We start from the raw sequence: 26,302 nt of genomic DNA, 5'->3' as shown, positions 1-26,302 counted from the left end.
TCTTCAGGGACCAAAGAAATCTGTGCTAAGCACGTTCCTCCTGCTGGTCTGAATACATCCAAGGAGAGGACGCGTTTTAAAGTCATTTGACGGCAGAATCTTTTTTCAAATAAAATCTCATGTCGAACCCCAGTATCTAAACCAAATAAAAGTGCGGCAGCTCTGCGTGGGGAGGAGGCCCAGAGCCATGCCTCTTTGTCCTCTCCCTGCCCCTGCAGACTTCCCTGAAGCACCCCCTTTGGAACCAAAAGCCTGCACGAAACCCAGTTTGAAGGTTGCACATTCACGGTTGTGAGGGCAAACAGGTTTGAGGTCAGGTGTGAACACAACTGATGGGCAGTGGCTGGGGGGTGCTGAGTTGAGAAGTGTTTTGATAACCTGCTCGCCTTAAGGGCCCCAATCTTCAGCCCCTTACTGTATTCAGTACACGTCCTTACGATGTGACTTTTTTTAAATTTGAGAGAGAGAGAGAGCAAGCAGGGGAGGGGCAGAGAGAGAGACAGAGAGAGAGAGAGAGAGAGAGAATCCCAAGCAGACTCTGTGGTGTCAGCACAGAGCCGCACACGGGGCTCAAACCCACGAACCAGGAGATCGTGACCTGAGCAAAGAACGAAAGCCAAACGCTCCACCGACTGAGCCGCCCAGGCACCCCTACAACATGCCGTTCCTCCTTGGATCCTCCTTGGAGGATCCTTGATAGGAATCCTCCTGTCAAGAGACGTTGTTTCCGTCCCCCTTGACCCTGAGTTGGGCCCAGGTCGTGACACAAGCGGAAGGGTCAAAGGCTGGCAGGTTGCCACTTGTGCTCTCGCGTCTGTGCCTTGACGTGAGAACGTGCCCGGCCAGCCTGCTGCAAGGACGGCAGCCAGGGAGCGGAGCCAAGTGTCCCCAGCTGAGCCGCTACCAGATGGCCCGCCAACCCCCCAGACCACGGAGGGGGCCCAGCCTGAGCCACTGACCTGCAGGTGCCCTTGAGCTAAACAGATGCTTATCTTAAGCCACTGGATCCCGTGCGGTTTGCTCTATAGGATGATCGTGGCAACAGGGAGCGAGACGCGTGTGGGCAGTTATGTCTGGCACGGGGCGGGAAGGGGCTCCGAACCATTGCCCGCACCCCACCGTCCCCGGGCTCCCCGCACATTACACGCCACGGGCACATGCCCTTCGTCGGACACTCACCTGCGATCACCCAGCCGGCGGCAGAGCCTGGGGGCGGGTCCAGTCCTGGCCGCCCGGTGACACGCCGGGGAAGCCAGGGGCGCAGGTGAGGCTGGGCCAGGCACCTGCTTCTCCGCAATGGCTCCACAGTCCACAACTGGGGAGCGAGGGCGGGGGGAGGAATCTGCTCTTGAAAGGCACACACAACTCCCTCCCTCCCTTTAGATCATCCTCCGGTCATTGGGTTGGCTTGCTTTTAGTCATTCACACCTTCAGCTGGACGCGGAACGGGCTCGCCGTCTCCAGGGTGGGATCCGCTTGCGCCAGCTTGAGCAGTGGGCCAAGGGGCCTGGAGGCTGGTCTAAAGCTTTGCCTGTGAAGCCGCTCGGTCTGGGGGCCTCGGTGACAAAGGCCAGCTGGCTGTAGCCTCACTCTCCTGGGCCCAGAGACGAGCAACGCGGTGCACGCAGCACCAATAAACAAACTCGACTTCAAACAGCTCCTTCCCCGCCGGCCACCCCCTGCCCGGATCACTCTGTGCGTTGCGTTCGGCTTGAGCAACGGAACACCCCATGTGCCTTCCATTTTTCAGAGCCCACACTGGTGAAAGCTGCTTTTGCAAGATTCCTGGCAGCAAAACTGCCTTGAACTTTCAAGGAGGAAGATAAATGGCTTTGAGCTGAGAACATCAAGAGTGTTGTGCAGTTCTCTCTTGTTACTGCTTGCGATGAAGTCTAAGAACCGAGCGAGGACTCGGTGGCCTTCGTCACCGGCCCCGCCCGCCCCACACCCGAGGCCGGCAGCTCCCCCTTGCCGTGGCGTGGCGTCACGACCACACCCCACACCCGCCGTCCCTCACCTCTGCTCCTGCCTTGGAGGCCTCCCCGCCCTCGCCGGCTTGCTCCTGCTCCCCCCGGGGACTCAGGTCCCGTGTCACCCTGGCAAAGCTCAGTGAGGGGTGTTCTCACCCTGCCCCCACTCAGGGATCTGTTCCTTCTGACGATTCTCCGTGGGAGCCCCAGCAGCCTGGGACGTGCAGGCTTCCCGAACGCGGCGGCTTCTGGCTCGCTAATGCTGGGGGTCCCAAGGGGCTCTGGAGCTGTGTTTCTGTGCCTTTCCTTGCTCAGGGTCTTGGCACGACTCTGTTCTGGCACCGCCTGGGTGGTGGGAATCTGACCGTCGCACACTCACTGACTCACACACACCCCTCAGTGGCTAGGGCTGCAAACCTGGTCACGGTGGACACAGGTGGGAACAGGGTGAATAAAGGCGTTAAGTTTCCTGGGCAGCTGGTCCCCTTGAAGACCTAAGGCAGAGCCGCACGAGCCCCGATTGGCCCCGGAAGGTGGTCCCCTGCGGGACAAACAGAACCTTACGGTGAGACTGGTTTGCAGGCCCAGGAAATCCTGAGCCTTCAACAGACACGGAGCCAAGGTTGAAGGAGGGGATCTCTCCTGAGCCCCCCTCTGAGCCAGCACCCAGGGAAGTCCCGGCCTCTCCAGGTGACAAAGATCCTCAAGGGTCCCTGCAGGATGAGGGCACAGAGGGTGCGGTGCAGACCCAACCCACCCCGGGGGGGGGGGGGGGGGGGTACCTCTGAGAATCGAGAGGAAAAGGAAAGGAAACCCTGCTCTTGAAGCTGGGAAGCATGTGGAGAGGAGAGTGAGCACTGGTGACCCCTCCCACATGGGTGACACCCCTCCCCACAGTCTTTGCTGTGACTCCCGTTGGCCTACTTCCAGGCAGGATTTGGGCCCTTGTTCTGATCGAGGCTATTCTCTTGAGGTCTTCCTGACATAGGCAGGGGTTGGTTCTAGCCAATGTTTCTCTAGATCTTACCATTCTAAGCATTTTATAAACACTGATTCAATCTAAGATGTAGATGCTATTATTATTATTATTATGCCCATTTTACAGATGAACTGAGGTTTACAGGTTAGGAACGTTGCCTAGTGAATAAATGGCCAATCCAGGCCTTGAACCCCGGCCATCTGGCCCCAGAGCCTACACTTCTAGCCAGCCTCCCCAAGAGATCAGGAAAATTTAATCTGGACAGATTCTTTCCCTGGGCCCAAACTAATCTTCACATCCAATGTGGCTCAGTCTTGAAAGAAAAACATCTAGGAAATGAGGAATGAAAACAACGGGGAAGGGATTCTTTCCAGTGGTGCTCATTTCCACTGGTGCGTCCTGAGGTGCGTTTCCAGGACTTGGTTCCTTAAAATGTCAGTCTTTGTAATTTATAAAACAAGTTAAAACAAAGTCCAGGCTTTGCCATGAGTATGGTCCTCTTGCCGCCCTGCACTCCCATGTGCCTTCTCAATGCAGAGAGAAAGACGCCTTTAAACATTTTTCCAGTCTCCGGGCGCCTGGATGGCTCAGTCAGTTTAGCATCTGCCTGACTCCTGATTTCGGCTCAGGTCACGATCACACAGTTTGTGAGTTCAAGCCCCGAGTCTGGCTCTGAGCTGACAGCGTGGAGCCTACTTGGGACTCTCTGTCTCCCTCTCTCTCTCTGCCCCTCTCCCTCATTCTCTCTCTCTCTCAAAATAAATAAATAAATATTTTTTTAAATTTAAAAAAAATTTCCAGTCTTTAAAAACATTTTTGTTTCCCATTACAAAGAAAGTACTGGTACATTTTTTCTTCTTTCTTAAGTCACTTGTTCATTCATTCATTCATTCAGTCAGTCATTCAGGGCTCACCACATGTTCTAGGTCCTAACAATATAGTCGTGGACAAGACAGATACTGTGCTTGACCTCTTAGATCTTTCATTCTAGTTCAAGGAAAAAGACCATTTTTACTGAGCGCAGGCAATGCTGGATGCCCATGAAGAAAGCTAGAGAAGGTGAGGAAGCAGAGGTAGGGTAGACGTGATCCGGGAAAACCGGTTTTAACCACTGCTGTGAATTAACTGTATGCTCTTCTGGTTTACGTACTCATACAGTTATTAAAAGTACGTGCATCTGTAACAATACGTAGAATTCTCTGAACCGAATAAATAATACATAATAAATGCATAAATAAAATCACACTGTGTAGGAGACTTCCCCTTCTAGGAACACGGATAGACACACTTCTCCCTGTTCCTCCCACCAAGTACAACTAAAAACCCAGGACAGGGGCGCCTGGGTGGCTCAGTCGGTTGGGCGTCCGACTTCGACTCAGGTCACCATCTCACAGTTCGTGAGTTCGAGCCCCGCGTCGGGCTCTGTGCTGCCAGCTCGGAGCCCGGAGCCTGCTTCGGATTCTGTGTCTCCCTCGCTCTCTGCCCCTCCCAGGCTCTGTCTCTGTCTCTCAATAATAAATAAATCTTTAAAAAAAATTAAAAAAAAAAACAACAAAAAACCCAGGACATGATCCAGAAGACAAATGTGAGAAGATTCCGAAAGGTGGAGGGAAGATGGCGGGCCAGCTGGGGGCCTTGGGGCCTGAGGAATGGCCTGCTGTGAATTCCCCAGGGCTCCCTGCCTCATACACACAGGCAGACCCGGGGCTGAAGGAGCCGGCTGCCTGCAAACGCTCGATGCCCTCCCTGGCCGGAGGGCTGGGAAAGGAGCCGCCTGGCAAGACGGAGGGCTTTCAGATGACAACTGCCGTGGTCCTCTGCCCAAACACGGCAGAAAACCCCACGGCCCTACCCCCACCCTGCCAGCAAAGGCCCAGTGGGGAGCCTAGACCCCTAACAGAACCAGGCTGGAGGGAGGGGCCCTCAACTCATGTCAGGGTGACGGTAGAGAAGTTACAACAGGTAGCAGGACTTGCATCCCAGCAGGTAGCCGTGGGCCTTCCCCATCCCACCTCGTCCCCATGTCGGTGGGGGAGCCTGGACTCCCATCCCTGCTGGCGCCAAACAGCTTTCCTCCCCGTCTCTGCTGGGGGTGTATGAGGAGGCCCAGTGGAGAGTAGAGGACTTTGACTACTACCCGAAGGTAGAGAGGTCACCCTCTCCATCACTCCTCCCGGGTGTGAGTGGAGGCCACATGGGGAAGAGTAAAGGGGCACCTCCTGTCCTTCCCAGCCCACGTGGCATTGGCAGGGATCTGTAATTCTACACCCCCACCTGGCAGTAATGAGGGGACCCTCCCCGCCTTGGGTGTCAGTAGAGGCCAAGCAGAGACTTCTATCCCCGCCTGGCACAGCCCCGCCCTTTCCCCTGCCACAGCAGTCCCAGAGGAGACCAGCTAAAACAGGCTTCCATAAATTGCAGTCTCATAACACAATATCCAGCATTTCCAGGTTTCCACTGAAAGTCATTAGACCAAGAACCAGGAAAATCTCAACTGGAGTGAAAGAAGATAGTAAGTGTCAGCATCACAATAACAGAGATGTTAGAATTACCTGACAAAGATTTTAAAGCAGCCGTCATAAATACGTTGCTTTCAACAGCAATTACAACCTGCTTGAAACAAACAAGAAAACAAAATCTCGGCAAGGAAACAGAAAATCTCAGGAAAGAAATCGAAGAGGTAAAGACCCAAGTGGGAACCTTAGAACTGAAAAATACAATAGCTGAAATGAAAAACTCCCTGGATGCGGGTTCAACAGCAGAATGGAGAGACAGAGGAAGGAGTCAACGAACCTGAGACAGAACAACAGAAATTGCTCAGTCTGAATAAGAGAGAGGAAACAGGCTGAAAAAAGAAATGAACAGAGCCTCCGGGACTTGGGGGACGGTAACAAAAGATCTAACATTGTGTCACTGGAGTTCCAGAAGGAGAGGACGGAGCGGAGAAAGAGGGTAGGGCTGAAAAGATACTCAAAGAAATGATGGCTGAAAACATCCCAAATTTGGCAAAAGACAAACCTGTAGACTCAAGAAGCTGGGAAAACCCCAGACAGGATAAATCTGAGGAAATCTACACCAAGACACAGAGCCAAACTCTAAAATCTAAACACATGATCTTGTAACCTGTTTTGCTTCTCTTCCTTCATGACGTACTAATCAGCTTTCGCTAGGTCAGGCCACAGTAACAAATGATCCCCACATGTCGGGGGCTTACGACAATAAATGTTTATTTCTCACTCGTGTCACACGTCTAGCTGATGTGCCTTCACGATTCCAGGGCCCAAGCCGAAGGGGCAACCGCATCCCAGTCCCGTGGCGGAGGTCAAGAGCAGTGGCTGACCTGCGCAAGGGTTCTTAAGACCGCTGCTCAGACACGGCGTTTATCACGTTCACTCAAAACCCCTGGATGACGGTCACATGGCCACGCTCAGCGTTGGTGGAGAAATGCGCTCTGCCCACTCTGACAGGAAGTACTACTAAGTCGGGTGGCAAAGTGTGTGAAGACTTGGAAACAAGAATCCAATCCACCACAATCTGCTCACAGCATCATAAATATTCATCTCCTTCCCGGCTGCCCAAACAATGCACTCGGCCTCCTCCCAAAGGCATCCCCAAAGTCTCAGCCAATCACTGCACCAGACATCATGGCCAGGACCTCAGGATCCACCCCAGATCGTGTCAGCTTCTCCTGGAGACCATGAATGAAAAAGACAAATTATCCGTCCCACCCACTTCAACAGACAGCAATGGGAGAGAGAAGAGGGAAACACGAAATACTCCCCATTTAAAAGGGAAAGGCAGCCTGCTCTAGGTGTGGGGTAACCAAGAGGCAGTCTTCCTGCAGCGGGGGAATGAGCTGGGAAAGTGAAAGAGACGTTCCCATGGCTGAATTTTAGGCTGATTTAGGGGAAAATACTTGGAGCAGAGTTAAAAAAAATTTTTTAATGTTTATTTATTTTGAGAGAGAGACAGAGAGAGCAGGAGAGACAGGGAGGGAGACACAGAATCCGAGGCAGGCTCCAGACTCCAGGCTTTGTGCTGCCAGCACAGAGCCCGACACAGGGCTTGAACTCACGAACCACGAGATCACGACCTGAGCCGAAGTCAGACGCTTAACCGACTGAGCCACCGAGATGCCCCTGAATCAGAGTTTTAAATGGCTGTATTGTTTACTGTGTCATTGAGGACAAGTTCATCTATGTCTTCTAGAGAGCATTCCAACAACAAAACCTAAAGAGGATCCCAAACTGAAGTCTGAGGAAATTGTTGTTACTACAGAAACACATGGCTCGAGGACGTAAGGAATGTCCCTTGCTGCCTTGTCTGAACCTTCACCTGCACCCACCCACCCACCCTGCTGTGGAAAGTATGCTTCAGGCATTGCTATTTCATCTTGGGCATGTCAAATTTGGGTGAAGCCCAGTTCTGAAATGTAGTGTTCTAAGTGTACTGACTCAGAATGTTCCCGCATGCATCACATCTTTGGAATGTTAGGGGAAAAGATGCCAGACAAATGTGGCACGTAGTAAAGTAAAACGTGTCCACTTGTTTGGAAACCAAAGGCTGTTGAGGGAAACGCAGGTTGGTCTCGGATTGTTTTGTTTTTGGCTTTTTTCAAGGATGCTTACAATACGGACAGTGAGATCATCATGGAGAACTAAATGAGAGTGACTAATTACACATAACCTAAATGTTCAAGAGCAGAAAAGGGGATTAAACAAGAATATATCCACTGGATGAAATGTGGGGCAATTACAAATAGTTTCAAAGAAGTTTTAATGGTCCCCAATGTAAACAGACATATGATTGTAGGCATGTCTGCACACACACACACACACACACACACACACACACACAGAGCGCATTCACACATTAGAAACATACTCCATGATTAAAGGCACCAAAGGAAGAAAGAAAGAACAAGAAAAAGAAAGGCACCAAAGTAGTAATAGTGGTGATTTCTTGGTGGGGGATTCCAGAAGATTATATTCTCTTTTTAAAATGTATTCTCCAAATTGTCTACAAAGAAAATCAAATCAAAAAGTCTTTTTTGCTTTTTCAAAGAAACATCGTATTTTATCCCATGGCCTTCAGACCCTTGTCTGCTGTGCCTGGAAAGATGGCTGTGCCTGGGCCACCCCCATCTTCTGGGCCCCGCGGCCAGAGAAAGGCATGACCATCCTTCTAGCATCTGTGTCCTACTTCCTCTACAAGCACTTTTTGTGGTCAGTGAATTTTGGTAAGAAGAAAAGTAAACACACTTCAGAAAACCATAAATGATGTCCCAGTCCTTTGTTTAGAAATGCCTAATTCAAAAACTCCCAAGTTGCTATAGATTGAATGTTTGAATCCCGCCCCCCCCCCCCACCAAGATTCATGTTAAAGCCTATCCCCCAACGTGAGGCACCTGGGTGGCTCAGTCAGTTAAGCGTCTGACTTCGGCTGGGGTCATGATCTCGCGGTTTGTGAGTTCGAGTCGGCATCCAGCTCTGTGCTGACGGCTCAGAGGGTGGAGCCTGCCTTGGATTCTGTGTCTCCCCCTCTCGCTGCCCCTCCCCATGTTCATGCTCTGTCTCTGTCTCTCAATAATAAAAACAATTTTTTTTTAATTTTTTTAAGCAAAACAAAAATAAACCTGTCCCCCAATGTGACGGTATTAGGAAGTGGGGCCCCTGGGCAGGGATCAGATCATGAAGGTGGAGCCTTCATGAATGGGATAAATGCCCTTAAAAAAGAGGCCAGAGAAAGAAAACGCCTGCCTTTCTGCCACGGGAGGGTGTCCTGAAAAGGCATCTATGCACCAGGAAGTGGCCCCTCCCCAGACACCAGGTCTGCCAGTGCCATGACTGTGGACTTCTCAGTCCGTGGACCTGTGAGAAATAAATGTTCCATGTTTATGAGCCACCCAATTTTGTTACAGCAGCGTGAAGAGACTAAGACACAAGTCAACAAGGAGATGGTTCTCTACCAAAATTCACACGCACCTACCCTGAACAAAGTGACTGTACAATTAATTCCTGTTAGGTGGAAGTGATTTTCACCAACCACTTGCTAATGTAATGTCTTACCAGCATCTAACACCTTTCGAGGTGAACTGCTGGTTTCCTGGCAGTAAATGTACTGCACCGACCTTTTCGTGTGCTGCTGTCACGAGGTCTTGGAGACGGCCTTGGGTTCAGAGCCCCAGCGCCAGGATCTCTGTGCTGGGATCACAGCTCTCTCTGTGGCAAGTCACGGTCAGAGTGGAAGGCCAAGTCCTCAGCAGTCTGAAATCTACGATGCAAACATGTCCTGTTAAGTACTGGTGGAAAAACTGTCCTTTCTCGGGCATCAAGGGGGGACACACGTACAGGGGAGGGTCTTCAAGGAAAGGTCCCAGACGGGTCTGAGACCCTGACACTGACCACAGTGAAAGATGAAAGGCTTTGTCCTTCTTGCTGGAACAAGCCATTGAGAAAATGTCACCATCATTCTTGATCAAGGTGAACTGAACGTGCTGTACCTTTTTCTGAAAGAAGAGGCCGCCTGCCTGCACTGGGGGAAAATGAGCAAGTCCTAGGATTAAGGGATTGTCACTCCTCCCCCAACTCCACGATGAAAATCCAGCTTGCTCACTTTCTCGGGGGTTGGCAAACCACAGCCTGCAAGCCAAACCCAGCCTCCCACCTGCTTTTGTAAATGAAGCTTTACTGGAACACAGCTCTGCTCATTAACTTACGCATTACGTACGATTGTACTCATACGACAGTGACGGAGGGCGGTTGTGGCAGAGACTGGATGGCCTATAAAGCAGAAAATACTTACTATTTGACTCTTTCTAGAAAAGGCGTGCTGACCCCCTACATACTTTCTGATATGCTTATCTCCATAAAGGAGTGAGTAGGAAGTCATATGCAAATGTTACCAAGAGTCCACAATTTCTACCTTAGGACAAGCTATATAAAAAAGGTAAGAAGTCATGTCTGTTGTCAGAAACCCTTTGGTGGCACAAAATTTTGCCCCTTAAGTAAATCCTGATTTAAAAAAAAGCGGGGGTGGTGGTTAAGAAGACCCTCTTCCCTTGCCGGAACAGGTGTCCTCAGAGGAGTCAGCTGTGGGTTATGTAGGAAGACCCCCCCCCCCCGCCCGGGTCATCTACCCACCCCCTCCCCGAGCTCCCCACTTTTTATCACAAAATAAGATACACCAGGAGCGCTAAGGTGCACACTGTCTGTACTGAGGTTCCACCTCGAGGCAGAGGTTAGGGAATACTTGGATACTGAATGCTGTGTTTGCTAGAACATAGAGTGTATGAAACCCTCTGAACAGTTCCCATCTCTTGCTGTCCAGAAGACGCTCTCTCATTAAGTGTAAAAAAAAAAAAAAAATCAGAGTATGGTCTACTCCAGAGAGAGGAGGCATCTCCAAGTTGGCAGACTCCTGAAACATACACCACGAAGTATTCTTTGTTTCCATACTTCTTCTAACTTGGTCATGCTGATTTTGAAAAAAAAAAAAAAAAAAAAAAAAAAAATCTTTCCAAATGGTTAGCATTTAGCTATCTTGACAAACAGTTCCTCATGATATTCACCCGGATAGAACATCATTTCCTAACTATTTTGAAATACAGTTCAACTTAGGAAACAGCACTATAAGCAAATTTTATACAGTAAATAAACTTTATTTATTCTTCCAAGATGACATTGCCAACAGTCACAGATCTGCATACAATACAGTATTGACTATTTACAATTTACAGTAGTATTTTTTTCCTCTGAAAAATATAAGTACAAAAGCTAAGTAAACAATGAGGTACTGCTATTTGGATTTATCATATGTATAGCTTAAAGAACTTTAGCAAATATTCAACAAATCTGGATAAAATATTCAATTAAATGCTCTAATTTATCAGAAAAAAATCCACTGCGTTTCACCTCAAAATGTATTGCACAAGTCTTTAAAGAAAAAAATCACCCTAAAAATAAATAGGAAGGGCAAGCAGTTCTTTAAAAAGAGGGACAAAAAGAATGGAAGAGAGGAACATTAAATGAGCCCATAAGTCAGGTTGAGTTATTCAAAAAAATCTCTTAAACGACATAAAACTCTTCCCAAGAAAAAAAACTGAAGAAAAAAGAAAAAACTATCACCATTTCTCCACTGATATAATCAATCTGAAAGGCAGTCTGCAGTATTAGCTGTGGGCCAATGTCAGATTTTTCTTGGTCTTTGGCTCCATAAGGGGCCCTGAATAACAGCTTGCTTCTCCAAGAGGCAGATGCAGACAGTGCTCCACGCTGGCCCAACATCACCACCCCATTTCCTCAAGACGATGATCGGAGCCATGACTGGAAAAGAAGAAAGGAAAAAGGGTAAAGTTAAAATAGAATTATATTCTACGGTCTAGGGAATGAAGTAGAAATATTCTAAATAGTAAACCCTAAAAAAAAATCTTCTAAAACTTAATGTTCTTGGAATGATCTGACCTATATAGTCCGTGGTCCTGGAAAACAGGATGCTTCAGCGAAAACTGTAACTGCCACCTTCCACCAGGTTGTACCTGGAGAAGCCAGGAGGAGGCGTGCTGACTTGGGAGACCCTCACAAGGCCCCAGCTGCTCAGACTGAAAGAGGACACACAGCTCTTCCCTCTTCTCTTTGTGCCGATCTTTCTACGTATCGCAATTCTCCCGGGATGACATGCATGGCAGCAAAGGATGGGAAATGAACAAACTCAATCTTAAAGACTAAAAATGCTGAGAGAAACAATGGTGATGAGTGATTCCTAATAAGGTTTCTCTGATTAAAACACTAAAGCCAGTAGCCCGGGTAAGTCAGAATGCCACAAAAATAAATTACCAAGTAAGATTAATGGAGATGAACTTTTTATACATATTTAGCAGAAAGAGGAAGTTTTAAAGTCTTCTCCATTTGTAAATGAAAAATATAATCCACTGACCCTCGTGATGTACTCCCCATAGTGTATTATGTATAAAACCTGCTCAATAATCATGTTGGTCCTAGAAGCCGAGAGAAGATGAAAGGTCTTCTGTCATATTTAAGTTCGTGTGTCAGACAGTATTTTGAAACTTGGCTTGTGCTGTTTGTAGAAAAAGAAATTCACGCACAATTCAATAATGCTGCACAGTGTCAATGTCACGTAAGACAAAAAAAAAAAAAAAAGCTGGGAGAACATTTCTAGTTTAAAAGAGACTAGAGAAATTGGGGCGCCTGGGTGGCTCAGTCGGTTGAGCGTCCGACTTCGGCTCAGGTCATGATCTCGCGGTTTGTGAGTTCAAGCCCTGCGTCAGGCTCTGTGCTGACAGCTCAGAGCCTGGAGCCTGCTTCGGATTCTGTGTCTCCTCCTCTCTCTGCCCCTCCCATGTTCATGCTCTGTCTCTCTCTATCTCTCAATAATAAATAAACATTAAGAAAAAAAATTTTTAAAAAAAGAGACTAGAGAAACATGACAATGACATGTGATGTGCAATCTAGGAGTAGATCATGGAATTTAAAAGTCTGTGAAAGACATTATTTGAAAAACTGGAAAAATGTGAATATTTACTATATACCAGATAACAGTATTATGTTAAATTTCCTGAGAGTGATAAATGTATTGTTGAGTTTGTAGGAAAATGTCCTTTTCTTAAAGATATTTGCTGAATTATGTAGTTTTCTTTGCAAGTAACTGTCAAATGCGTGCGGGCACAAGTGTTTGCGAGCAACGGTCACGCCATTACAGACGGGAGGATATATATGCAGAGAGAGAGCAAGTGAGAAAACTTTGCAAAAGGTTAGGAATTGGTGAATATCGGTGAAGGGCATACAGGTATTCACTGCACTAGTTTTACTAATCCTATGTTTGAAATGTTTTAAAATATAAGTTGACATAGTCAATTGATCAATCAATAGAAATGCTGGAAGTGTGGTCACTTCCAGTGATAAAGGACAGTACTGAAATGCAAGAATACAATGACAAGCATGATGCAGTGTTTACAACATAAAAAAAAAAGGAAAATGTTAAGGGATTTATGAGACTAAAGATAGTTCTACACAATCACTAAGGCAGGTTAATTGATACATAGTAAAATTGAAATGAGACTCGAATGTGGGCATAAATGATTTTTAAAGCTAAGAGGTTGAAAAAGAAAAGCTGTCTACTGGCATTTTAAACCTTAATACCATTAGCTGAATACTAGTTGAATTAACAATCACAATTAACAATCGAATTATTTCAATTATAATTAAGCTCTATTAATTGCAATCGAGCTTGTTTGTGATTTGTAAAAATTCCAGCCAAGTCTGAGGCAAAGACGTACAAAGACGTACCCTAAATTTTAGGGGGTGCCAAGTCTAGCTAATAGCATGACTACTACACGGAGGCCACGGCAGAGGGGTTGAAACGGTGAAGACCCATGACTGTGTGGAAACAATCTAGATGCCTCCAGTTCAGTTAACAATATGTTAATTACTAACAGCCACACTCAATTGAAGCAGGCTGCCCAAGGGTCTCCTGGGGACAGATGTTTTCTTGTTATACTGTACCATCCCCGGAAGTAATAAAATGATACTTCTTTTAAATCAACTTTACTAGCCTTCACGATTTCAGGCTATAGCCTTGATAAGTGGACCTTATGATGTTTTGAAATCTGGTTTCGTGAAGTATATCACTTCACTTCTATCTAGAAAATGATTTTTCATTTCTCTCTCACAATTTTTATTGATTTCCAAGACTATGCTTGGGAAATAAAAACAAAAAAGATTATAAAATATATAATTTCTTTGAGTTGATAAAATTTCCAAGAGCAATTTTAAAACTTTCAATTACTATTTAAAGAAGTAAAACTTCCTAAAATTGTATAACTCTTCCGGTGGTGGTGATTATTAATTTATTTATTAATCTATAAAGCAAAATTAACAGAAAACACTTATATTAACACATAGCATAATCATGTATTCATTAAACAAAAAAGCACAAGAATTCCAGCAAAATGGTTAGTTTCATGCAACACATTTGATTTTTGCACAAAAGACACAAGACATTATTCTTCACTCACCACATGCTAACTAAGCACAGACTGATGGTTTACTCAGAAGATACCACTGCGAGGTGAAGAATACTACAAGCCAGGAAGAAAAAAAGCTTATTGGGTTAGTTTTAAGACTTAATATAACATAGAGATTATATGTGTATATGAACTTCAAAGGACTAAACAGAATGTACTTAAAATTTTCTCAAATCTCCCCCAAGTCAGGGGAGGCTAGGCAAAATATAAGGAACCTGTAAGTCCCACCCATCCTAAGAAAATACAGTAATTTGTAGCTGAGATTTCATTTGCAACTTTAATTTAAAAATGTAAGCAACATAATTAAAGATGCTTTCACACTTTAAGTAAATATTTATATAACATTAACTGGGTATGATTATTTGCCTTATAAAAATATTTTTCATAAATCCATTAAAGTACACATGAAATTTGATTTATATAATATCTATCAATTTACCATCAAAAATTGGGGGGGAAATGGTGATGAATGTGAATACAGTAGGTTTATATGTTGAATTATCATTCCTAATATATGTCAGTTTTATCACTGAGTAATTTGCTTATAATTCAACAGTATATCATCAGGAATGGTTTCAGCAAGGATAACCCAAATTGAAATTTCCATTCAAAGGGACCCAATCTCAAACATAGTTTTTACTGTAGCAACCTTCTTAAATTAATTCTTTGTCCTATCTAAAACGGTCATAATTTAAGATTATTGATTAGCTTTCTGGTTTGTTAAAAGAGCATCAGTAAAAAAAAAAAGGGGACTATTTATAAAATGAGTCTATTCTTAGCATGACGAACCTCAGAAGCATCATTTCATTTACCTTATTTAAGGGTACAGTTAGTAAGAAGCAACAAAATCAAAAGACAAACTAGAAAATAATATTTGCAACACAGCACACAACACAATAAGGTCAATACCCTCTTGAAAAACTTGCAGAAGTATGCAAAATACATATATATGCATGCTCCCTGTGTCTGTGCTTGTACGTCCTGAACAACTGCAAACAACCTAAGTGTCCATGAATAGGAAACTGGTGAACTACATTGTAGGACACCCATGTAATCATACAATCGGCCATTGAAAAGAATAAAGTACATCAATTTGTAATGAGGTGAGATAAAATAAAAATATGTTAAGTGAAAAAAGCAAGCTGTTGCATTCTGCCATTTTTATAAAATAATTAAGTGATTAAAAACATAACTATAAGCATGTATTTATAAAGCTTAGAAACCCTGGGGATATTCACCAACTATTTACAAAGATGACTGTGGCATGGTGGGAAGTGTTGGGAGGCTGAGAACACGAAGGTCTCCCTCTCTATGTAACATGATTCCGAATCATTTGCAATGATCACATATTATGTAATTCTAACAGAATCAAGCGTCTAACCACTTTTGAGACAACAAATGTGTACTTCATCTGTACAGTTTTTTTGTTTTGTTTTGTTTTCACTTCACAGCAGTTCTATTTGCACCTGTTTCCTGATCCACCTTCCAGGTATCCACTGAGCCCGCGCAAAGGTGAGCCTCTTCTGGGATGGAAAAGTTCTCCAGCTAACAGTGCTGAAAAGTGTGGATGAATTTGTTAACTCAGAAGAGATTTTTAGAATTCCAACCGAAGGGAGAAAAGTGCGAAACATGAAGCACAGACGGGTCAAGGGCAAGGATGGATCGAGAACTGGACACAACACAAAGGATCAATGTGAAAGAAAAGTAAAAAACAAAGGCAACAGAAAATCAATTTTTAAAAATGACTAGAATGGATGGGATGAAAATAAGCCAAAACTTCTCCATCAGAAGAGAAAAATTTTCTTTCAATGAGGTCATCAGGAAAATAGCTGTCTAGGTGAAATAACGTCGCTTTGCTAGCACCCTGAAAAGGAAAATGCGTTTCTAGAAACATTTTTCAGAAGAGATGTCTATATAACAAAAGAACCTCTCAATTTCAAGAGATGATTTAGCACCTGATTGAAACAAACTTTCTTAATAAAATTACCCTAAATAATAACACTCTCCTTTAATAAAAAAATCTGATGGCGTACTTTTAGGGCAGTTTTCTTCAGCACAAAATAGACGAGCCCAAGACTTTTGTATTCACTCTTGCTCCTACCCTGTTACTCAAATATCCAGTCTGCTCTGCCCGTCCAAACTGCCTAAACCATCACAAAATGAGGCACAACAAGCTAAGAGCTGAGAGAAGGTAAAAGGCTGTTCTCACAAAGATAAAAGTGTGTGCATTTGGTACGTGCGTTTTCTTTTGAACTTCTGCCTATTGTATAGAAGGCAATTTTTTCCCAGTTGAAACAAATCCAAACCTTTAAAATCTACAAATAATTGAGAACTTTAGAAGGAAAGAAGCCTTAGGAATAGAACAATCCACCGTGCTCATTTTACGAGCAAGGACCAGAAACACGGAAAGGGCCTGCTCCAAGTCTACCAGGGTTGGGCTGGTGAGATCCACACTCACCACAGCAGTGCCACTCGCTCTGATGGGGACAATTTCTGAGATGACGTCATTCCTGTGAAATGACCTGCCTGTCCTACTGACGTCTTTAATGACCGATCTCACACACATTAATATTAACTCACCAACCTAAGTCTCCTTTTCTAGGAAAGACTAATTCTACACCCACATGTTGCTCTCTGGTGGCTAAGAGATTGTCACCACCACCCCTGCCACCATCTCAAAAACCCAGGGCAGGCACTATAGTCTGGCCTTCCAATAATGCTAACAAAATGATGTTTGTTTTGTGAAGAACCTGAGGCTCTGAGACTTGTCAATGAAGGACGTAGGATAGTCCTTCTCTACACATCACAGCCTTCAGATAAACCAGAATTTAATTATGCTCTACAATTTAATCTTACTTGACAGATAACGACTTCTCATCTATGAAATGTAATCTTGAAATTAGGTTAAACTCTGAAACCACTTATTAATAACTGTTGTGATCTAGAATGGGGTGTTTCGAATACAGACTGTAAAACTCACTGAGGGGAGGGGAAGTAAAATAAAAAGGGTCTAATAGACTGAGAAAGATCTTACCAGCAGTCACAGAAATGTTTGGCCGATGCCAAAAAGCTAATGCGTAATCACCAGAGTCATGAAGCCAGTTTTTAGACGGTCTCCTCCTACAATACCCAGTAAATACTGCAAGCACTGATGTGGCTGCGCGCTGTCAGCTCTCAGCGCAGTTCACACTCTCTCTCCAGCATCCCAAATATTAACGGATGGGGAGGGCAGCTCTGAAACGTGTTCGGGGTTGTTTTGGTTTACTTTTCTCAGGCTTTCAGCCTTCACAGCTAAAAATAACAAAGCACTCAAGGTTGCTGATTTTAAATACGAGGGAAAACATAGCTCCACATTTATAACAAATTACAGAAAAGATCCATTTGGAACATACGTTTAAAGCTAACACGACTAAGTAGTTTTTAAATGTTCACTTAATAAACTGCTAAAAAGGCTGGTTTTCTATACGTTTATATATCTTTCTATTGGAAAGATAGTTTCTATATTTACATTGAAAGAATATAAATATCTTTCTATTGGATATCTTATCTTTCTATTAGAAGAAGATACGTCACTCTTTTTTGCAGTGTTTTTTCCTAATCAGCTACGGACACTGGACAGGAGTAAGAAATAGGTTGTAATTCCAAGAGACCTGTTCAAAGATAATGATTCTTATTGCTCATTTTATGAATGACACTGGTCTTAAAGGCAAATGTGTCTCTTGGTTCAACCTTCTCAATCAACAACAATCTTAATTTTCCATCAAATATAAAAACACAATCATGAATCACTATCAAGTACCAAGAATCTCAAACCAACAAAGAGTGACTCAAATTGATTTACAGGCCATTAGTGGGCCTCACTTCATGCTCATTATAAGTTATTTCCTATTTCCTAAGCATCTACTTTTATTATCTGAATTACATTACTTAGACATATCTTTCATTCATGCATGATAAATGGGTACTACCTCTTCCCCCGAAAATTAAAGGCTCCACAAGGTCAGCAACCATTATCTTCCACGTCTTCAATGCTCCTATACCGGCCACAACAAGCAGGAGAGTATGTGTGTGCTGACTGCACTCATTCATTAAGCAAAAGATAATGATGGATAAGACTCTGCTTAAAGTAGCAGTGGAAAGAGTGGTACTTTCTTCCTGGGCAAATCAGCCTCTGAGACAAGGGAGGATTATTTCAGGAAGGAATAAACAGTCACCATTTCATTCCTATCCAGAATGAATACCACTTTATTCAGGAATAAAGAATGTAATGGTTTTCAAAGATTTCTTTTTAGTGAAACTAAAAAAAAAAAAAAAAAAATTCCATCTCCTTTAAAAGGTTTTTGTTTTTTTTTTTTTTTAACATGGTTCGCTATTTACATGTATCAATTCAATTAATTTCCTTCAAGGCGAACCAGTCTAAGACTGCATGTGTGTATGGGGTGAAGGGGGATGTTTCCCACCTTATCTGCCGTGGCCATGACTTAGGATGAATCTAAACTCTAAAGCAAATCCGGATAAAATGTAGCCCAACAATGAGAGTTTGCCATACCCCAACATCAAGATGATAAAGAGGCCATGGGAGAATGAACAAAGGTGCATTAGATCATTTAAAAATATTTTCTTAAACAGGCCATAATGACAGAATCATGTTGACAGGTTCCAATTGCACTGGAGAGTTTTATTTACACAAAGCCAAATTCAGTGAGGAGAAAAACTACTCTGAGCAACTGCATTTTAGAACTGTTTGCTATAATCTAAAACAACATTCTATTGGTGAAGGGCATACTTATAGTGACATACTTCTTATGAAAAATATGTATAACCAGAGGGGCTCAGCTGGCTCGGCTGATTAAGTATCCAACTCTTGTTTTGGCTCAGGTCATGATCTCAGGTTCACGAGATCGAGCCCCATCTATACTGCACTGACATTATAGAGCCTGCTTGATATTCTCTCTCTCTCTCTCTCTCTCTCTCTCTCTCTGCCCCTCCCCTACCTCTCAAAATAAATAAATAAACATCAAAAAAAATGTATAACCAGAAATAACTACAGAGGTATAACAATGTTTTTCAGGCCACTAGATACCAGGGAGGAATACTTTCCAAAAAACACTTAATGTTAGCCAAAACAATTGTAACTGTCTCAGAAAATATACAATAGGTATATGACAAAATATGCAATAAAGTACTAGTACAAAGGTCAGGGATGCGGGGATGACCTTGGAGAAAGCAATGCATCAGAAGAGAGAAGCCACACCTGGCTGGCTCAGTCAGTAGGGATGCAATTTTTTTTAATTTTAAGCAGACTCCACGCCCAATGTAGGGCTTGAATTTATGACCCTGAGATTAAGAGTTGCACGCTCTACCCACTGAGCCAACCAGGAGGAGCCCTGCGATGCAGCTCCAGGTATCTGGCCTGGAGAAGAAAAGCCTTCCATTCAGGCCATTGACAGATTTTTTTGGTTGAGTTCCATAGGTAAAAACCAGAAGAAATTGGTGACCGCTACTAGGAAGGAAGATTGGGGCTCAAGATAAGCAAGAACTTTTGTTAAGAGACGTAGTCTGTTGAATTAAGATAGGATGCTTTAGGAGGTAATGACTTAGTCCTTACTGGAGATAGTCAGACACAGGCTAACCCATCACTAAGGAGAAGACCTTTGCTTGCTTCAGTGAGGAGAGAGAAGAGAACAGCGGTGCTGAAATCCTAAAACAGGTAGAGAAATGGGGGAGGACGTGGAGGGTGATGCAGGCTACCAGCAAGACAAGAAAAGGAAGGAGAAAGAGAAAGCTGAGGCAAGACCCGAGACTTCCCAACAAATTTCACACTATGCTTAGAATGGATCCTTTCTTACTGCATTACTGGCCCAGAGCAAAAAGAAGTCAGGCAAAAGGATTTTGCATAATTTATGAAGTGTGTATTTATTTCATTTCAATCACATCTGACTTCACACAAAGGTTTCTAATAATTCCGTTACCTACATCTCCCTTGCTGGGTATCTCAAAAGCTCAAAAATGCTTACATTCTTTCAGTCAGAATTACTGTATTTGAAAACCACTACGGAGGATAAGGAAATGTAATACAGAACATCTAACATCATGGTGTAATCTGATTAAAAATTATTACTGGATATACCAGGACAAATGCCTTTTCTGTCCTTTCCATAAACAGCCCGGGTTCTGGAAATCCCAGATACCACGTGTAGGTGTTAACCTCATAAAAGCTATTGAAAAAGACTGTTCTTTCCTTGAAGACACCAATTCCTATTTGCCCTCGGTTACACTTTCTTAATGTAGATTGGCTCTCAGTTTTTACGCTACAGTACAATAAAAATGACACATTTAAAATGTCTTTTACCACCTCAGTGTCTTTGTAAATGAAACAGAGCTTGCGATAAAGTCGTCTTCTATCCGTAGCCTACTTTTAAAGCTTACCATTAGCCGAGCATCTTCTCTTTCCAAAATTTTCTGAGTCTGATCATCAGGGAACTTCAGGACAGTGGTTATAACCTTCGCCATGGTCTACAAAAAAAACAAGAGATGATCACAGACAGTTGAGCAGATGACATTTCACCCATTCTGACATGTTCTGCTGGTGGGATTCTTTAGTGCTCTCAATGGAAGCCACGACCAAAGAAGTATGATGTGAAGATATTAGTCAAGGAAATAACAGCCAACACTAGAATTTCAATTTAAAAGGAGTCTCCACAATGCCTGGGTTGGTATTATTTCAAGAAGATGCAATTACAATAGCATGAAGCTATATAAAGTTCTAATGCTCTTGGCCCTTTATCGTATTAAAATGGAACTTTATTACTCATTCATTTTATAAGGCTTTTCACTTATAGAAATCTATCTAGAAAGTAATGTATTGCCAAGCTCTAAATCATCATCAGTTCAGCTTTAACTAAATCACATCATATATCTCATAAACATGGGCTACTGCATGAACATGAACATGCTTAGTAGGTATTTTTTACAACATGCAGCACATCAGCCTAATAGAAATACAAATTACATTTTAAATAAACACGAGATGTTTTGTTGGGTAGAAAACATGATGAATCAAAACATTACACATGGTGGCTTGCAAAACAAGATCATAAATTGTGCAGATCTAAATGCATATACCGTAAGTCAGACTGTCACCCATAAGCTCGTGGAAAATTCTCCTCAAAGGTTGAAATGCCCTATTTTGTATCAAGATGAGATGTTTTGAGGGAGACAGAGAGGAAAGAAGATACCTTATGAAATAAGATACACTCACGAAATAAGTAGGATAACAAGTTCAGTGCTTACATACAAATTCAGGTGCTAGTGCTCTCCCCCAAGGATGCCCACAGAGGACGGCAGGGGCACCGAGGGAACTCACTGTAACGTTCTTTGTTCACGGTTACACACACTGTGTGTGTGCATGTGTGTGTGCAGGGGGCGGGGCTGGGGACCAGAGAAGGTCACTGAGGAAAAGATGACATAATAATAAAAAATTTTACATTTCTCGGGGTGCCTGGGTGGCTCAGTCGGTTAAGCTTCCGACTTCGGCTCAGGTCATGATCTCATGGCTCGTGAGTTCAAGCCCCACGTCGGGCTCTGTGCTGACAGCTCAGAGCCTGGAGCCTGCTTCAGATTCTGCGTCTCCCTCTCTCTGCCCCTCCCCCATTCACGTTCTGTCTCTCTCTGTCTCTCAAAAATAAATAAACATTAAAAAATTTTTAATTTTACATTACTCACATCATTAGAAAAAAAGGTAGAATTATCGCCAGGAAGGAAAGAAACTAACATTTTTAAAATTCCTATTATGTGCTAAGCCTAGGCCAGGCACTTTACATACTTCTAATATTTGTTTCAACTAACAGATCAACTAATACTATTCTTTAATCACAAACCCCATACATGGCAAGGTTTCAGCACCCTTCCCTCCTTTTACCTTTGCCTCTGCCATTCTGAGAATCAAAAAAAAAAAAAAAATACCATTTAAACTCTTGGAGAATTCCAAAGGCATTTTACAAAAACCCTCATCCTTTAAATTGTATTGCCTAGACAGAACAGAGTCTTCACGTTAAAGCGATATCGAGAAACTAAGCATATATGTGGCCTTAAATGGCAAGAGAAAATAAGAAGTGGTTAAGTTTTTCTGTATTCTTTTTATTAACACTCTGAAGCAATTTTAAATGGTTTTGGTATACTGTCTACGAAGACTGTTTTTAGGAAGCAACAAACACCTAGAATTTAGGGACTCATGATTATAGGAACATTTCTTTACTGTCAATAGCTTGTAAGGTTCAAAGCACCCAAGAGTCCGTTTATATTCACTATGAACCACACACGCACATGCAAGTATGTCTGTCAAAAGACCCCAGAACTGTCGCTAGGTGTTTCTTCACGTTTCTAAACGTTAATCTCTAAATTCACCAGTGATCCTGAATCTGCAGCAGATTACCCAGCAAAGACTTAAAGCTCTTCCCTGGCTTACCAAAACGCACTTACGTGAAGAAACCCAGGCTCTCTCTGCCTGTCAGACTGTCTACTCTACGTACAGTATCCTCGGGCCCTGGGAAGTAAGGAAAAGTTCAAATGAGCCAGCTGGTTGAGAGGCTGTGTCTCCTGCCAGGTCTTCTTTAAGGAGAGGCTTTACTAAAAGGTTACAATGAGAAACACTTTCTACCGAAAAGGAGAACAGACTGAATTTTAGTGTCCGTAACAGCACGGGAGGACCACAACCCGAGAGAAGGAAAGTGAAGAAGACAGAGGAAGCTTCATGCCATAAGAATGTGTGTCCTGCATGTGGTCTTCGTACATAAGTCATCTGCCTCATCAAGTAAGGAACACTGTGTGCAGAAGCAGAGGAAGGAACACAGGGGGGATGACACACATATCGCGCTGGACGAGGGTCAGAGCACAAAGGCCACGACACACACTGGCTCATTCTAAGGCCGCAACCCGGTTTCCATTTCAAACTCTTTGTTACCGTGTAGAAATTAAGGAAATCGGTGAAAGATGTGTCTAAAACCAGCTCTGATCTCGTCAACCTCAGCTCAAGGGCTAGCCACCCCCCGATGCCTACAGGCAACACTCGGAAGTCATCCCGGGCCCTCCACACTCTGTGCAGCCCTGGAAGGAGTCACTTCCAGCACACAGATCCAGTGTTTCAGTCGGACCAGATGACTTGTCATTCCAAAACCCAATGTCCTGCCTTGGACCTTCTGTCTAGACTTTCCCTCCCATCTGAGCGCCTCTATTAAAGTCAAACCACACCTGCATACACCTCATCCCGCTTTAAAGCCCAGCAGATACACCTGCTTCTCCACGATGCCCCCCCTTGACCTTCTCACAAGCAAACAGGAGAACTCTGTGCCTCTCTTAACAGCCCCGGCTACATTCTGCATCACGTCAAGCTTAACTACAAACAGCTCCACTTTGCTACTGTAGAGTAAACTCCTTAGAATTAGGGACAGTGTCAAAGTTCATCTTCTTATCCATCGGGGTGATAAACAGAAGGCCACATGGAGCAAGCGCTCAATAAACACGCAGTAAATTAAGCAGAGCGTCTGCTACCGATGTTCTAGATTGACCTGTACACTGTGATGGCACAGTGACAGCCTCATCATTTGTAGTAACCAGGTGCACCGAGTGTTGAAGACAAAAGAGCAGGGAGAGCCCTTGGCAGCATGGCTTCCCAGTCAGGTGTCAGATGGGGCGTGGGGACATCCCTTCCAGCTGTCTCCTCAGGCACAGCCTCAAACTAACCGCACGGCCCTGACGGCGCGAGCTGGCGCCCGGCACATCTCACGTTTGCGCCGGGTCTTTCTTCAGGAGGACTCAAGCTCTGTAGGGCTCCTACCCCGCACAGTTCACAACCTCCAGAAGACACGGTCTGAGGCACGTAAGTAATTTATTTAGCGACACTGGGATCACAGCTTTACATTCACAAATGAACCAATATGGCTAAACTGCTGAGAGGCTTTTTTTTTTTTTTTTTTTAAGATATATCCTTCTCCCTTCCCTACAATAACAAGGTAACATTAAATTATTTACCCCACCTCAAATACGGGCTGCTATCCAATACAAGCCTTAATAAGAGGAAGCTATATGTCATTAGCTTTATTTATTTTTTTATTATTTTTTCATTAGCTTTACTTTTAAAACGATAAGGAGAAAATTAGTTTTAGCTGTTCTCTGAATTAAAAAAAAAAGCCCTTTAAGAAAAAAAATACTGAATCACTGTGAATTAATATATCCCTCTGTATTACATGTTCAGGATCACACTAGATATTACTTTAATTTGAAACTATTTGATATAATGAAATGAGATTTCTACAGATATTATGGATTAAAATGACTTCGATTTCTATAACTCCTAGTGTTTAGCAGAATCTATAATCTATAAGTTCATAATATTCTTTTAAGAGATTTCTTATGTCCTTACTTTTTAGGCTTTTAATATACCTGCCAAATTAATCCCTGAACTGGCTTAGCACTCCTTGACTTAGTAACCCCCCAAGGGACCCCTAAGTTAAAAACACTGATTGCTTCTAAAAATGGAAAACTCATGATCCCATCCTCAGCCAAGGTATATGGACAATGTAAAAGTTTATGAAGGTAAAAAGTTGAAGCAATGTCGGAAAAGAAATTGCTTTAAATGAAAAATTTGTTTGAGGAAAGGTTCATGAATTTCCCTAAATACATGGTTCAATTCAATTCAAGATATATTTACCAAAAGTCCAATATAAGGCTCTCTTAAAAACACTGCGGGGGATACAAACAAGAAAAAGACAAGACTACACACTCAAGAACCTTATAATAATTTAATATTCCAGAAAACAAATTTAGCCAAGCATTATTACCTATATGATGTGGTAATTTTAATGACTGATATTCCATATGTTTTGAAATGATTTTCTCACTGTAACTAAAGTAAAATATTTAGAAATACCCCTAAGTAGTCATTCTTAATTATGACCATTTCCAATACTTCCACATTATCCTGAAGTTTCCATGAAAATGAAATCAAATTTTGACTTGACTCTAAAATTTCAAGTCAAAAGTAAAAATACCCATATTTTACAAAATATTAAGTCAATGAAATTTCTATTTTTAGTATTTAGCATCATCCAACAGTATTTTTTAAATTAATATTTTATAACTGAAACAAATATAAGCAAGATCTACAAATCATTTGTGTAAACAACGAACTATAACACAATTACCTATCACCTTTTAGCATGTGTGGTCTGCTAACAGTAAAATATGGCATCAATACATGTATTCAAGTATTAGAAGTGGGCACATTTCCTTTTAAATTAAGCTACACGCCAAGTCACCAGAAATTATTTATACCTTAGTCTCACGACCCATCATATACTCAAAAAGCACTTTTCGCAAATACTCAAACTCGGTAGGTTCTCCAAAGAGCGAGACATCAGTATGATACAAATTGCCACCTGTAAAAAAAAAAAAAAAAAAAAAAAAAAAAAGATCAAATCTTAAAGAAAATCCAGATCAACTACTGATTACTTAGACACCAGACAAAGCAAGGCATAACTCTTATATTAATTATATTGTACTGTGTAGTACTGTACATACATACATAAATAAAGTATTTCAATGGTATTTTTCCCTTGGAAAAGAAAATTAGAATTATTATAGCAATTTTATTTCTCAAATCTTTTCCTCCTCTTCCTCCTCCTCCTCCTCCTTTTGGCATGGCAATTTTAAAAGACTATACTTAGGAAATACAAAGATTCCTTAAAACTGGTATTTCTCTCCTCAATATTCTGTGGTTGACTGCAGACAGTCCACAATGAGTGAAATTAACAATAATGTTTATTTTATTAAGAATTCATTATATCAGTATAGTATTCTAGTTTTTCTAGTATTCCAAACATAAGAGCACTTAGGTTTAAAATTTTTTTTTTTCAACGTTTATTTATTTTTGGGACAGAGAGAGACAGAGCATGAACGGGGGAGGGGCAGAGAGAGAGGGAGACACAGAATCGGAAACAGGCTCCAGGCTCTGAGCCATCAGCCCAGAGCCCGACGCGGGGCTCGAACTCACGGACCGCGAGATCGTGACCTGGCTGAAGTCGGACGCTTAACCGACTGTGCCACCCAGGCGCCCCAAAAGCACTTAGGTTTAAATCAAATTTTCAAAACTGTTTTGAAACACAGGATAGATAAAATAACTCGAAAACACATGAAATATTAATGCCATTATAGTGGTTTTCAAATATTTTGATTTGACATCTTAAAGCCTGTCATAAGAAGTTACAGTTCATCTGTTAATCAAGCCCCATTTCAGCCTAAAAGTAAACAATAATT

At 42.9% G+C, this 26,302-nt stretch overlaps 1 protein-coding gene across 6 annotated transcripts in view; it reads right to left on the bottom strand.

The window, feature by feature from the left end:
• Positions 1 to 10,588: 10,588 nt before the first annotated feature.
• Positions 10,589 to 26,302, bottom strand: part of GOLGA4 (golgin A4) — a 126,785-nt gene continuing 111,071 nt past the window's right edge. For 4 of the 6 annotated variants that reach the window (XM_030328626.1, XM_030328629.1, XM_030328628.1 and 1 more), the window contains 4 exons: positions 25,322 to 25,425; positions 20,420 to 20,506; positions 13,982 to 14,044; positions 10,589 to 11,273 (listed from right to left, as the gene is read on the bottom strand). In XM_030328626.1, coding sequence (XP_030184486.1) covers positions 14,015 to 14,044; positions 20,420 to 20,506; positions 25,322 to 25,425 — 221 coding nt within the window. In that variant the 3' untranslated portion in view covers positions 10,589 to 11,273; positions 13,982 to 14,014. The remainder of the gene's footprint in view (positions 11,274 to 13,981; positions 14,045 to 20,419; positions 20,507 to 25,321; positions 25,426 to 26,302) is intronic. The other 2 variants (XM_030328627.1, XM_030328631.1) reach the window with 1 other exon arrangement.

This window comes from Lynx canadensis, chromosome C2, assembly GCF_007474595.2.
Source record: "Lynx canadensis isolate LIC74 chromosome C2, mLynCan4.pri.v2, whole genome shotgun sequence".
NCBI classification, from domain to species: Eukaryota; Metazoa; Chordata; class Mammalia; order Carnivora; family Felidae; genus Lynx; species Lynx canadensis.
The sequence above is the reverse complement of the archived record's forward strand: the minus strand, read 5'-3'. Positions and strand labels throughout refer to the sequence as shown.